The sequence below is a fragment of the Larimichthys crocea genome, chromosome VII (assembly GCF_000972845.2).
Source record: "Larimichthys crocea isolate SSNF chromosome VII, L_crocea_2.0, whole genome shotgun sequence".
NCBI lineage: Eukaryota > Metazoa > Chordata > Actinopteri > Sciaenidae > Larimichthys > Larimichthys crocea.
In genome coordinates, this window is record NC_040017.1 from 27428886 (window position 1) to 27443597 (window position 14712).

At 41.1% G+C, this 14712-nt stretch overlaps 2 protein-coding genes across 2 annotated transcripts; one reads left to right on the forward strand and one right to left on the reverse strand.

The window, feature by feature from the left end:
• Positions 1-879: 879 nt before the first annotated feature.
• On the forward strand, positions 880-9405 carry LOC113746084 (rhomboid-related protein 4-like). The gene is made up of 6 exons (XM_027280391.1): positions 880-1082; positions 1304-1313; positions 1450-1537; positions 7388-7444; positions 7577-7888; positions 7971-9405. The coding sequence occupies exons 1-6, from the start codon at positions 880-882 to the stop codon at positions 8129-8131; spliced, it is 831 nt and encodes a 276-aa protein (XP_027136192.1). The 3' UTR covers positions 8132-9405.
• A 441-nt stretch (positions 9406-9846) lies between these two features.
• On the reverse strand, positions 9847-14065 carry LOC113746030 (solute carrier family 35 member F2-like). Its single transcript, XM_027280249.1, has 8 exons — positions 13469-14065; positions 12973-13148; positions 12657-12784; positions 12389-12548; positions 12020-12176; positions 11873-11925; positions 10998-11152; positions 9847-10260 (listed from the first exon to the last, which is right to left on the reverse strand). The coding sequence occupies exons 1-8, from the start codon at positions 13576-13578 to the stop codon at positions 10015-10017; spliced, it is 1185 nt and encodes a 394-aa protein (XP_027136050.1). The 5' UTR covers positions 13579-14065; the 3' UTR covers positions 9847-10014.
• Positions 14066-14712: the final 647 nt, after the last annotated feature.

A 14712-nucleotide genomic window follows, 5' to 3' on the forward strand; every position in this document is an offset into this window, starting at 1 on the left:
GCGCACACGATTTCTGTGTGATGAATGTTTCTTCTGCAACAACTTCTTGAGAGACTAACAAACAAAGAGAAACTTTAACAGTCGGCGGGAGGGAGTAAAGCGTTTTAAAATGTTTTGTAAGAGTTTGTTGGATGTTTTTATTTTTTGTCTGGATCAGCTGATCAAAACAAAGAATGAGGAGAGAAACACGTTAATGGATTTTATGACGTTCTAAATACATTACACAAACTTCACATCCTGTGCTTCATGTTGGGTTAGTCTCCCTTTAATTATTCATATAATTAAGCGTAGCTGCATAACAGGAAAGAGCCTAATTATGAACTGCACAATGATGTTTGCGTTTCGTCTCTGCCCGAGCCACAACAGTCCTGCACATGTTAACCTCCAGTAAAACAAACAAACGAGATACAGAAAAAAGCTGCAGCAAAGTAATGAGTGAACCTTCAGACATCTCTGTCTGTCTGTCTGTCTGTCTGTCTCTCTGTCTGTCTCTCTGTCTGTTCTGTCTCTCCTCAGGGTTTTTCAGGATGCAGAGAGGTCTCCAGTTTCGCTGCTCGCTGCGTGCTGCGTTGTTCAGTTCCAGCAGGGTCTGGGTAACATCCCAGCCGTCACCCTGCGGGGCTTGGATTTCAAACGTTACTGTTCATGTTTCTCCTGCTGCTCCCCTGATGAAGGTAATCCCATCAGGAGTGACTCTGGAAGGGCAGACTGTGACAGTGGAGTCAAAGTATCTGAGCATGTATGTATGTGGATAATTATCCACTCCATCCTCAGGCCTGTGTGAAGCCTCCACTGATGTTTACAGTCTTAAAGATGAGTGGCGTCGCCTCTTTCCTGTCCCCCCTCCACCACGTGGATGATTGCACCTCTACTACTAACATGGCGTCCTTCCTGTGGAAAGGTAACAGGCTGGAGCGCCGTCTGGGTGGAGCCTGGTTCCTCTATCTGCTGTCGGTCCTTCTTCCTGCTCACCGGGCGGGTCCTATCTGGCTGCTGCAGGCGTGGCTGACTAAACTCATCCAGGAGCCCGATCCACTGTGGGACCTCATCGACGCCCCTCGGCTCACAGCAGCGAGTGTGCTGTGGGCTTCTCAGGTACAAACCACAGACACACTGACACTGTTTCGTGTTTCTTCGCTTCAGCCGTCTCATTTGTTTGGATCCTCTTCTCTGTTCTAGGCGTCCGGTTTGCCTGAAGGTCATCAATAACCATTACAAACCAGGCGGGTGACCTACGTGTGGGGTACTATTCGAGTGTCCAACCGCTTCGCAAGCTGGGTGGAGTTTAGTCCTGACTATGTAGTCGCTCCCAGGTGAGATACTGAAGCTTATTTAAGAGATCTAAATAACGCTGAAGCCTTCAGAGTTTACAGGAGATGGTGCGAGATCCATAAAACATCAGTCATCTGTTCACACATGAAGTATTTTTTAATGGGGTCTGTCTTTCAGGACTTCTTGATCGGTCACCTGTCGGGCATCCTGGTGGGTCTGTTGTACACTTTGGGTCCACTGAGGATCATCATGGAGACGTGTGCAGGCTGGGCGCTCTCTGTAGGCTCCTTTTGTTAATAATCTGTGGTGTCATATATCGGCCATGAATCTCACTGTTTGATTGCTTCTTTCTGACTTGACTCTGACTTCAGGTTAATGTATGTTAACAGAAGTCTGTTTTTCCTCCTCCAGAGTCTGTGTCTTCAGATATGAATGATCGCGCCGAGTACATACTTCAACTTCTCAGGTAAAAACATACAAAGCAAGTTTATAACTTAAATCCACGGAGGAATCGACTGACCACAGGCAGAAATGTTCAACAAGATCAAATGGAGGACACACAACAAGAAGTCAGCTGAGTGTGTGTGTGTGTGTGTGTTGTGTGTGTGTGTGTGGTGTCTGTTTTAAGTTCTTCAGTGAATTACATGTTACTTCTCATTCATCAAAGTTTACTGTCAAGACGTCTACATGTTCCTGCATTTCATTTGACTGTCCACATGGGTAATTGTGTGTGTGTGTGTGTGTGTGTGGGTGTGTGTGTGTGTGTGTAGGTTACAGTGGGACTAGACGAGAGCGTCCGCAGCATGCTGAAGATCGCCACGGCGGAAGATCGCACGGCTGAAGATCGCACGGCTGAAGATCAAACCGACTGGACAGAATGACGGAGGAGGAGCAGATTGAACTGGCGATCAGGAACAGCCTGAATGACCGAGGTCAGACAAACAAACATCATCAGGGTTAAGTCAATAAAGTTGCATAAATGTGGCACAATTTATTCATCTTTCATTTTTCAGGACCGACGAGGCGGAGACGACAGCACAACCTCTCTGGTTTTCCCACCCCACAGAGAGGAGAGAACCTGAGGAGCTCAGGAGGGAGACGACTGAGGAGACTGGAAGAGGAATTTTACAACCAGAGGAGAAGAAGACAATTCATGTAGTTATGAAGTCATGTAATCTTTTCAGTCTCTTCCAGTGATTTTGTTTTCTGGCTCACTGAAGACTCTGCGCGCTTCTGTCGATTTCTTGCTCAGATCTTGTAGCTGCGTTATCTTCTTCTCTGCTGGGGTACAAAGATTCATCACTGAGTGAATATCTTAATGAGCGTAACATAAAGACTCGAGGAGCTCGCCTGGATCGGCTTTGTTTAATCGAACAATCAAAATAGAAAACACTAAATGGATCTCGACCTCTGTCAGACTTCATGACACAGGGATGAAATGAAATACACCCAAAACTCTGGAGGCTGCTGCTCACGTCCCGTTTCAACATTCACTGTTACTTTCCTTTTAAACCAAACCACAACTTTCCCTACCTTTCCCTAACCATTTCCCTAACCTTTCCAATCTTTCCATAACTTTCCCTAATCTTCCTAATCTCCCTACCTTTCCTAATCTTCCCTAATCTTTCCATAACCTTTCCCTAACCTTTTCTACCTGCACAGATCAGATCAGAAAACACTCAGCGTGTGTCAGTGTTCAAGAGTGTGAACTGGTTTGTTGTGTTTCTGTTTACGTTACATATTTGCACTGCTGCTGACTGTAATGGATGTTATGTTGTTCAGGAGGATCACGAGGTTTTAAACATTTTTTATATCAAAATAAAGAACAATAAAAAAAGGTTAATGGATATCGGCTGTGTCTAATGTTTTACTGATCAAAGTCAAATCGATCGACAACATATCACAGACGACGACGTTGTTTTTTATATTTTAAACATTAATAATTCATTTAAATGTTATAGTTTCTTTTGCGACTTAAAGTATTTGATGCGCTGATCAACAGAAACAATAAAGTAGTTACACTAAATGTCGTTAACATTTCATTTATTTAATATAGTTATGATTTCTGTTTGTATTGGTTCTAATGGAGTCGGAGTGTTGCTGCCCCTGGTGGCCACACGAGGAACTGAAACATTTAAAGTCAAGTCAGCGTCAATGAAACATAGTTAATCGGTATTTCCGGTAAACACCTCCAAAATAAAAGAGCAATTCAATTTTTTAATCAAATGTGAGTAAATAAGTAAATAAAAGTCACCTTAAGGAAAATTATTATTAATATTATTTTATTATTTTATTATATTATTATTATTATTATTATTGTGTTTCTGATCTCTGCAGTTCACACGTCATTATTTATATTATTTATTTATTTTTTTATTTATTTATTTATTATTATGTGTTTATGTATTTTAATGTCATTTGACTGTCGCAGTGTGATGGACAGAGACCTGACTTCAGTCCTCGTTCATGGACCTCTGAGGTTCCGGTTTGGTTTGTGGTTCTGCTCGGGTAACCCCGAGCCGTCACCCTGCTCCATGTTTCCTGCTGCTCGTCGGATGAAGTAATCACACCAGGAGTGACTAAAAAAAATCTCAAAGTTTGATAAAGAAGCTTGTGCAGAACTTGAACAGGTGTGGACTTTTCCTGCCCCCCCTCCTCCACCACGTGGATGCTCGGCACCTCCACTTGACGTCCTTCCTGGAAAGGTAGGAGGCTGGAGCGTCTGGGTGGAGCCTGGTTCCTCTGCCTGCTGTCGGGCTGTCTCTGCAGGCGTGGCTGGCTGAACTCACCCAGGAGCCCGGTCCACTGTGGGAGCTCCTCGACGCCCCGGCTGTCAGAGAGTTGCTGCGGGTTCTCAGGTACAACTCCCACACGCAGTGACACTGTTTGAAGGTTTCACAGGTTTCAGTGTGATCGAGGATTCGAGCTCTCTGATTTCCGTCTTCCACAGTTGGCAGACGTCACTGTGAGGTCAGCGGATCGGAAGAGAAAAGTGTGTGTGCTGCTTTTTATTGACAGGTTGTCACACGCTCGTGACAATGACAGCATAATGACCCGCGCAGGCCGGGATCCGAACCCGGTGCGCTCTCTGAAGTTCAGTCCTGTCACGTCTGTTTTCGTCCTGCACCGACTTCAAGCTCCACCGGGAGAGTTTATCCCGAGTTTATATTACTACGGCTCAGATTTGGTCATTTCCCTGGTTTATGTTCTTCTAGATATGTTTCTACATGTGTAAACATTTCTACATGTATATATATGTTTCTACATGTGTAAACATGTTTCTACATGTATATTATGTTTCTACATGGTAAGACAGTTTGACATGTATATATATTTTTCTACATGTGTAAATATGTTTCTACATGTGTAAACATGTTTCTACATGTTATATATGTTTCTACATGTATAATATGTTTCTACATGTTTAGATATTTTTCTACATGTGTAAATATGTTTCTACTGTAAACATGTTTCTACATGTATATATATGTTGCTACATGTAACATGTGTCAACATGTGTAAAATGTTTCTACTGGTAAACTGTTTACATGTATATATATGTTTCTCTACATGTGTAAACATGTTTCTTACATATGTATATATATGTTTCTACATGTGTAAACATGTTTCTACATGTATAGATATGTTTCTACTGTTATATATGTTTCTACATGTGTAAATGTTTCTACATGTATATGATAGTTTTCTACATGTGTAAACATGTTTCTACTGTATATATAGTTTTCTACATGTGTGATATATGTTTCTACTATGTGTAACATGTTTCTGAAATGTTTTTACTATAGGTTTCTACATGTGTAAACATGTTTCTACATGTGTAAACATGTTTCTACATGTGTAAATAGGTTTCTACATGTGTAAATGTTTCTACATGTATATATATATATATATATGTTTTTCTACATGTTTAGTATGTTTCTACATGTGTAAATATGTTCTATATGTAAACATGTTTCTATACATAATGTGGTAAACTGTTTCTACATGTATATATATGTTTCTACTGTGTAAACATGTTCTACAGTATATATATGTTTCTACATGTATATATGTTTCTAATATTAGTATGTTTCTACATGTGTAAACATGTTTTCTACATTGTGAAAATTTTCTACATGTATATATATGTTCTACATGTTTAGAATGTTTCTACATGTGTAAATATGTTTCTACACGTTGGTAAACATGTTTCTACATGTGAGTGAAATATGTTTCTACATGTGTAAAAATGTTCTCTACATGTGTAGATATGTTTCACATGTTAATATGGTTTTATGTGTAGATTGTGTTCTTCTACATGTGTAAATATGTTTCTACATGTATAAATGTTTCTACATGTGATATAATTAATATATATTATATATAGATATATATAATATATTGTTTCTACATGTGTGTATATATATATACATATATATATGTTTCTACATGTATATTGTTTCTAGATGTGTAGAATTTTCTACATGTATATATGTTCTACATGTGTAGATATGTTTCTACATGTATATATATATATGTGTTCTACTAGTTGTATATATTGTTTCTACAGTGATTATATAATGTTTCTACATGTGTAGATTTGCTACGTAGTTCATTAGTTTCGCTTTTGTCTGTTTTCATGGTTTTTATTTTGAAAATCACCAGCTCTCTATGTTTTGATCTCCGGTACTCCGAGTCTGCATGTGGAAGTGTCTTTGGTGCTGATAGATATGAACCTTTGGATAAAAGCGTCAGCCCCAAACGGTTCAGCCCGTGACCCCCAAAACAACCTGTACCAGTGATTAGGACGACAGGCACGAGAGCAGACGAGGGTAGGCCTGAGTGTGGCGGGCAAGTGAGTGTGGATAGCAGGCAGTAAGTGTGGCAGAGCTGGTGAGGAGTGTGGCCAGAGCTGTGAGTGTGGCAGGGCACATGAGGAGTGTGGCAGAGCTGGTGATGTGGGCAGGGCAAGTGAGTGTGGATAGCCAGCTGGTGAGTGTGGATAGCAGGCTGGTGAGTGTGGATGCAGGGCAGGTGAGTGTGGATAGTCAGGGCTGGTGAGTGTGGCAGGGGCAAGGTAAGTTGGCGTGCTGGGATGCAGCTGGTGAGGGGCAGGGAGGTAAGTGTGGCAGGGCTGGTGAGTGTGGATAGCAGGGCTGTGGTGTGGCAGGGCAGGTAAGGTGTGGCAGGGCTGTGAGTGTGGATAAGTGTGGCAGGGCAGGTGAGTGTGGCAGGGCAGGTACGTGTGGCAGGGCTGGTGAGTGTGGCAGGGCAGGTACATGTGGCAGGGCTGGAGACAAAAACAGACGAACAGTAAAAAAGAAGCAGGAGTCCAAAAAAATGTACAACAAAGAATCTTCAAAGATAGTTTCTTCAGAGCTGGTACGAGAATAGTTACTACGGAAGCTACAAAGACAGACTGGGAGTGTGAACTGGAGTTAAATACTGCAGGAGCTTGATGAGATGATGAGATGCAGGTGTGAGAGCAGAGCAGGTGAGGCTCACCGGAGGAGTGGTCAAAGAAAAGGTGAGCCACGCCCAGCCAGCACAGACAGACACAGAACAAGAAAACAGGCTAATAGACAAATTAAAGATCTAAAAGATCTGTTATTATTAAAGATCTAAATAACGCTGAAGCTCTTCAGAGTTTACAGGAGACGTTGCAGATCCATAAAACATTCAGTCATCTGTTCACACATGAAGTATTTTTTAATGTGGTCTGTCTTCTTCAGGACTTCTTTGATCGGTCACCTGTCGGGCATCCTGGTGGGTCTGTTGTACACTTTGGGTCCACTGAGGATCATCATGGAGACGTGTGCAGGTCTGTGCGCCTCTGTATGCTCCTTTGTTAAATAATCTGTGGTGTCATATATCGGCCATAAATCTCACTGTTTGATTGCTTCTTTCTGACTTGCATTAGACTGAGGTTGGACCACAGGAAGCTGGTGTTGACTTGTCCTGTGTTTGCAGTTAATTCATTTGTTATAACGTCACTTGAAGTCTTTTAAAAAGCTGAAAACTAAAAACAGATCAGATGTGTAGATATCTGAATATTAATGCAAACTGTGTCTTCAAGTTAATGTATGTTAACAGAAGTCTGTTTTTCGTCCTCCAGAGTCTGTGTCTTCAGATATGAATGATCCACGGCCGAGTACATACTTCAACTTCTCAGGTAAAAACATACACAAGCAAAGTTTATAACGGAGGAATCGACTGACCACAGGCAGAAATGTTCAACAAGATCAAATGGAGGACACACAACAAGAAGTCAGCTGAGTGTGTGTGTGTGTGTGTGTCTGTCTAGGTCACAGTGGGACTGGTCCAGAGAGTCCACAGAATGCTGAAGATCGTACAGCAGAAGATTGTACAGCTGAAGATCGTACAGCTGAAGATCGTACAGCTGAAGATCGTACAGCTGAAGATCGTACAGCAGAGGATTGTACGGCAGAAGATTGTACGGCTGTAGATCGTATGGCAGAAGATTGTACGGCTGAAGATCGTATGGCAGAAGATTGTGCAGCAGATGACTCATCTGATTACATCAAAACCGACCTGGACAGAATGACGGAGGAGGAGCAGATTGAACTGGCGATCAGGAACAGCCTGAATGACCGAGGTCAGACAAACAAACATCATCAGGTTAAGTCAATCAAAGTTGCATAAATGTGGCACAAATTTAGTCATCTTTCATTTTTCAGGACCGACGAGGCGGAGACGAACAGCACAACCTCCTTCTGGTTTCCACCCCACAGAGGAGGAGGAGGAGGCGAGCCCAGAGGAGATCAGGAGGAGACGACTGAGGAGACTTGAAGAGGAATTTTATCACCAGAGGAGAAGAAGACACTTTTTGGATTTATGACGTAATGTAATATTTCCAGTCTCTTACAGTGATTTTGACTCCGACCAAGAATGAACTTGGTCCACTGACTCTAAAACTCTGGAGGCTGCTGTTCACGTCCCGTCTCCAACATTCACTGTTACTTTCCGTTTACAGTTTTTTCAATTGCTAAAACTCAGTTTCTGAAACCTTGCTCCATTTTCTTAAAACATTCAACACAAAACCTCATCAAAAATCAAACTTTGACAGTTTTACCTGTGCTCAAAACCAAACACTTCTTCTTCTTCTTCTTCTTCCTCCTTGTATTTTAACAGTACTGTACTCTGCATCTAACAAATCTGCCCTTTGTCTCTGTGACACTGTAATTCTTGTTCTCTGTTGATATGAACCTGTAACCAGTCAAAATCTATTGAGCAGTCAGTACTGTAAACAAATGGAAAGCACAATGTTCAGGGCCATGCAGTGTCCTTACTATGGTGGACACAGAGAATCATCTCAAACTGGAAGTCCTGCTTCCCTCGTTGTCAGTCCATGGACAAGAACATGCTCTATGATTGTTGCTTGAATTTCAGCAGATATTTCCACTCTTTATCTTCCTCTTCCTCCTTGTCCCCACCTCACATACACACTCGTCCTCTCTCATACTTTCTTCTAGCCATTCTCAGACTTTCTCATTCCCACCATCAACAACCTGTTTGCTCTCTGAACTGGCTTACATTGGTTGTGCCACATCATTTGAAACAAGTGAAATCTATTTTGAGTGGTTGTGTTTAATCAATGACATGTCTGCTCTGTTTGTATTGAATGTTTGCCACTTGTGTTTACCAGTATGGATGCATTAGAGTGCAGAATGTGTTTTAAAGAATGAGTTTAGATGTTTGCTGAAAAGTGTAAGTGAGATCTGCACATTGTGTTTTACAATGTGACAGACTGGATAATTAGCTAAATGAGTTCAGGAAACAGTGGGTTTCAGTGTTTTAGCAATTGAAAAAACTGTAAATCAGACCTGAACCTTTCCCTAACTTTTCCATAACCTTTCCATAACCTTTTCTACCTGCACAGATCAGTTCGGATCAGAAAACACTCAGCGTCATAGGTCAAGAGTGTTACATTTGATATATTTGCACTGAAGAGTTACTGTCTGCTGACTGTAATGCATTATGTTCAGGAGGATCACGAGGTTTGATCGTTTTTTATCATCTGCACGAGAAATAATTCTCAAATAACAAATAAATGTTTTACTGATCAAAGTCAAATCAATCAGCAACATATGATCAGTGATCGAATGGAAAACAGAGCGTTGTTGTTTTTATATTTCTATAACATATCTATATTTATATAAATGTTATAATTTGTTTTCTGGATTTTGAGAACTACAGCTCATATAAAAAATAAGGAAATAAACTAAAGAAACAAAATCTTTTTATTCTACGTTATAAGAATAAAGTTACATTTTTTAATATTACAGTGTCAGGCCTCAGAATAAAGTCAACTCTGCTCCATCAAATCAAGTTAAACATCGTTCCTCTCTTTCTGTGCAAACTTTCAGCACAGTCTGATGAAACACTTCATCGACACAAAGCATCTCGTCGAGGCAGCCACATGCTCTAACGCCTGTAGTTTGATTTATCCTCAAAAGTTTAATTTTAATCTTGAATGTGAAGTTTATTCCTGAAATGCAAAATAAAAATAACCTTTCTTTTAATTTGTCTGTAAGAAATGAAATAACACAAACATCAGATGCAAGCATGGAGTTTATTTATACTTCTATACCACAGCATGGCGGATGAGGCGTGTTCTGGTTTTATTTTATTTCCTTTTTCTCATTAATTTCTTTATTCTGCATTTTTTTATGCTAAAATAAATAAAAGTGTTTAAAAATATAAAAAACATATCGACAGGTTTCACATTTTAGTGCTGCGTCCAACAGACACAACATCCTCCTCCTCCTCGGTGGCGATCCTCGCGGTCACTTCTTGTTTGTTGATGTCATCCTGAATGGCCAAAGGATTGACATAGTAACCCTCCTCACAGATGGAGGAGGAGGAGGTGAAGGTGGAGTCTGTGTTGTCAGTGGGTGTTGGCACAGCGTTGAAGGTGATGAAGCCGATGATGATGACCACAAGTGAGACCAGGTAGAGTCCAGAGAACTGAGGCGGGGCAGAGAGGACAGGTTACATTTAATCATATGAACAAATTATATGAAAGGTGAGTAAAGACAGGACTACTTCCTGTAAACTCTGAGAAGTTCAGACCTTTTTATATTTCATATCTTTAACCTTAAACCTTTTGGGCCACTTGGGGGCAGCAGAAACAAGCTAGTTTCCTCACTGCCTCCTGTGAGAAGGTTTTCTGAGGTGGTACATGATGTAAAAAGTTAAGAAACACACTCTTAAATCACGTCAGAGTGAGATCTTTAATCTGCAAATGAAGTGGAGCAGACACACGAAGCAGCAGACTTGAAGTAAATTGATAAAGTTTTACTGGCTGCTTCAGGTAGAGGTTCACGTGAAGGCAGCAGAGGTCAAACCTGAGTGAGTGATTGCATTGTGTAATTTTCAGATCCAGCTCATGATGAAATAACCTGTTTAAGTCGTTTAAAGGTCATTTAAAAGACTTCGGACTCACAAGTTTATAAACTGTGTATATGCATGCAGCTGTGCTCAAACACATGCCACTGAAATTACACTTTAACCCTCATTATTGCTCATTAACACCGCAGAGCCTCGTTAACATTCAGCAGGTCACTGTGACACAGGAAGGAGTCACAGTCACTTGAAGTCTGCTGATACTTTTTAGTTACTTATTGTCAACAACTGCCGAGTGAAGACCAAAACCATCGATCCAGTCACCATCAGAAATGTGTGTGTGTCGTGTGTGTGCTCACATTGTACTGGAAGAGGAAGATCCCACAGAAGAGGCTGAAGAGGTCAGCGGTGAGCAGGGAGAGGTTGACGGAGGTGGCGCTGCTCAGCTTCACCACGATGGACATGCAGTTGTACAGAGTGTACAGACACAACGCGAAGGCAGAGAACAGGAGGCCTGAGAGGAGAGACGGCTGACTGTTAGTTCATAGTTACAGTTCAAACGTTAAAGAAACACTCAGCATTAAATAAACATGCTTTTTCTTTTTCTCTTAACCAGCTTCACTCGAAGCACCTCTGTATTAAAGGTGAAGGATGTAGTGGCAACCAACTAAACACCCCTCGCCTTAACCTCCTCTTTCTAGCAACTCTTATTTTCAGGTGAATACGCACTCGTGAAAATATATTCCACATTTAGATTCTTAAATCTGACACACTGCAGAAATAGAAAGCATTGTGGTTTTAGGAGTGGTTAGTCTTGTTTCAGTCTGAAAAGAAAACAAGCTCTTAACAAGGTAACCAAGCACAGCTTGTAATAAATGAGAGCTGAATTTTTGGTGCTTTTGTTGTTCATTGATCTTTGTATACAAGACATACTCCTAAAGGTGTCGTGAGATTGCTTTTAGGAGACTAATAAGTCGATATTCTGTATTATTTTGAGACAACACTGACAATAACAACTTGACAGACAACATAATGGTTGAGTGGATTTGGTTTGTGGTCTTTCAGTATAAATACTGATTGATTGATGTGTGCGAATGTATTGGTGCTTTTCAGCTTCAGGTTACTTATTGCCCCTTCATGTTCAGCTATTCACTTTAGTCAGAAGAAAAAGAGACTACAAAGAAGACTTCAGGTATTTTATCTCTGTCTCTACACAACAACGATGATTACTGACCAACTTGCCAGCTCCACTGGATGGCAGCAACTTCATTTCGCTCCAGGACCACCCTGTGCGAGAGGAAACAATGACGCCAGATTACACCAGATGACAACAGATGATGTTTAATGAGTCCTCACACTGATCACACCGACACACACTTACATCTGTATGGTGCTGATGATGGTGCCGAACAAGCCGACCATGCCCAGAAACTCCACCTTGCTCAGGTTCTTCACTGTGTACTCCTGACACACATTGGACACTGCATACAGCGAGGCGCTGAGCAGCACCAAACCGTCACCTAACAAGATGTTTGAGGCTGCAGAGAGAAGAAACGAGTTTTTACTGTGATTCAACAATGGTGAAATGACACTGAGAGGCCTATATCTTTCTTCTTCCTTGTCAAAGCCTAGTGCCTACATTTCCCACAATACAACCTGAGCTGTACACAATTTGATGTGTACCGTTCCTCTTTAAGTTTAAGCTGCAGTAAAGATGACTGAATTATTAGATCACAGAATTATTACTTACTGGAGCCTTGGTCTCGTCCAGCGAGCAGGTCGGCTCCCACCATCGCTCCCACCCCAAGGAGACAGATGCAGACGGCCACAAAGTGGACCAGCCTGTAGCGTGTCTTCAAAATCCACCAGGACAGAAGCATCAGAACCGGGACCACAAAGCAGTCCAGAAGCTACAGACAGGAAGACACCAATATGAATAAAAACACACATTTCATTCAAAACTTAAACTGATGATACCTCATAATTTCTTGTTGAAAAAGAAAGACAAACACACCCACCTGTATACTGGTGATGGTGGTGTACTGGTATGCTTTAACCACACTGTAGTTGGCCTCCACGTCCACCAGTCCCAGCAGAAGGTACTTCCACCATCTTCTCTTGAGAATCTGTAAAATATTTCCATCCCCTACGTTTTAAAGGGGAACACCCCTGAACTTCAGTATCAGAATCACTGCTGCTGTCTGTGGGCAGACCATGAGCTGCCACATTTCTAGCATATAACTTACAAAATACTAAAAGTAAAACAGGAACATTTAAGATAGTTATATGCTAAATGCTATATCTCAGGTGTTCAGAGAGAGGTGGTGGTGTTACCTGTCCTGCAGAGCAGTATGGGGCCGTAGGTGACAAACAGCAGAGCGTAGTTAAAGAAGCTCTGCAGCATGGGTGTGTTCACGTGGAAGCTTGTGGCCAGGTACTGGGAGGAGATGGCCGTCCCACAGACGAGGGCAGCCAGACCCTGACCCATGGCCAGTGTCTTGGCTACCTGCCTGAGAGAGAGAAGGAGGCCTGTAAGCTTCTGTCTGACCCAACATGCAGTAAAAACTACATTTCTTTATGAATACTCCTGGAGGAGTCATTATATTTTACATTATTAATCTCAGTCTTTGATACATCTGAATTATTACCTGCAAAGTAACAAGTATCGAGTAAGTAATCAAAAAAGTATCTTGTAAATTGTGCTTAAGTACAGTACTTGAGTAAATGTACTTAGTTACTGTTTAAACAGACTTTTAAACCAGTAATTTTACTGAAATCTAATTAAATATCATGCAAAGTTTTGGTGTACATTAACCCTCTGTCCACTCACCAGGTGAAGACGTCTTTGGTGTTGAACGTCCTGATCCTCTCCATGAGTCCACCGCTCTGGTTTGTGTAGCTCGTGTCTCTGGAAACATCCTCGGACTGTTTGGGGTTCATGTTTCCACAGCAGTGATGGAGGACTCCTCTGTCGCAAAGCTTTTAAATCCTTGGCTTTCACATCGTCAGAGCTGAATGATTAACTGACTGTGAGGGCAAAGATTACTCTTTCACTGATCTGTGTGAGTGTTAATGTGTTGAAGACGGCCTGCTGCACTTTAAGATAAGATGATCAAAGATAAAGAAGTCATCACTGTGCTTCCTTTTGTTTTCACTGTGACCTGATATCTGCTGATGAGATAACAACTCCTGCTGGAAGTGCTTCATCAATGTTACCTCAAGTACTCGAGTACTGTACCCGACTACAACTGCTACTGCCACTACTCATTTTATACTTTATACTTCTACTCCACGATCCAGAGAGAAAGATTGTACTTTGTACTCCATTACATTTATTTGATTAATTTAAGTAAATTTAAAAAAAAAACATGCACAACATCCATGAAACATAATCAATTGTTAAGGGAATAAGAATTTGTGTAGAAAAAGTTTTTATTTCCTCTCCGATGAATCATGACCGCGTAGATTTATCTTGTGGCCCTTTGGAAGACCCCAGCCCTCTAGGTTGGATAACACATAACTCACACCTCTGTGATGCCTGCACTACTCTCAGTTAACTTCACGTGTTTCCATTTCTGTGGTAGCTTTTCTTTTGTGGACTGTACCTCTGTGGAGCTCCCTCCCTGTCACTGACACAGTAATGATTCAGATCACACCGTGACCCGTGGAGGTAAGTGCAGACCCCATCAGAGTGTAAACACACACTGTCACTGATTACCTGTACCACAACTAAGGCAGACAATAACATTTTTAATAAATACATTCACAGTTAAACTTGTATGTTTTCTTGGTTGTGCTCACTGAGTTTGTAAAAGTGCATTTGTATTTTAAAGTCGACCAGCTTCAAGATAAAAATAATAAACTATATAATTGCTAATTACTAATTAAAATTCTACTTTCTAAACCTTGTGAGGTTTTTTTTTCTTCTTTTTGAATTTATTTCATTTAAATTCATTATATATTTGTGTGGTGGATGGATGGCATTGTGTAAAGTTCTGCCCCTTAAAGAGATTAATGTTTGTATTGAGATCATCACTACCTGACATATTATATAGGAGATCCACACAAATCAAA

Coding starts and splice junctions, on each gene's coding strand:
- LOC113746030 (XM_027280249.1), bottom strand. CDS start 13,578: ATGAACCCCAAACAGTCCGAGGATGTTTCCAGAGACACGAGCTACACA. Junction 12,549..12,656: donor CCACCATCACCAGTATACAG/GTGGGTGTGTTT, acceptor TCCTGTCTGTAG/CTTCTGGACTGCTTTGTGGT. Junction 11,153..11,872: donor CCAGTGGAGCTGGCAAGTTG/GTCAGTAATCAT, acceptor CTCTCCTCTCAG/GCCTCCTGTTCTCTGCCTTC.
- LOC113746084 (XM_027280391.1), top strand. CDS start 880: ATGGCGTCCTTCCTGTGGAAAGGTAACAGGCTGGAGCGCCGTCTGGGT. Junction 7,445..7,576: donor TACATACTTCAACTTCTCAG/GTAAAAACATAC, acceptor GTGTCTGTCTAG/GTCACAGTGGGACTGGTCCA. Junction 7,889..7,970: donor GAACAGCCTGAATGACCGAG/GTCAGACAAACA, acceptor TTCATTTTTCAG/GACCGACGAGGCGGAGACGA.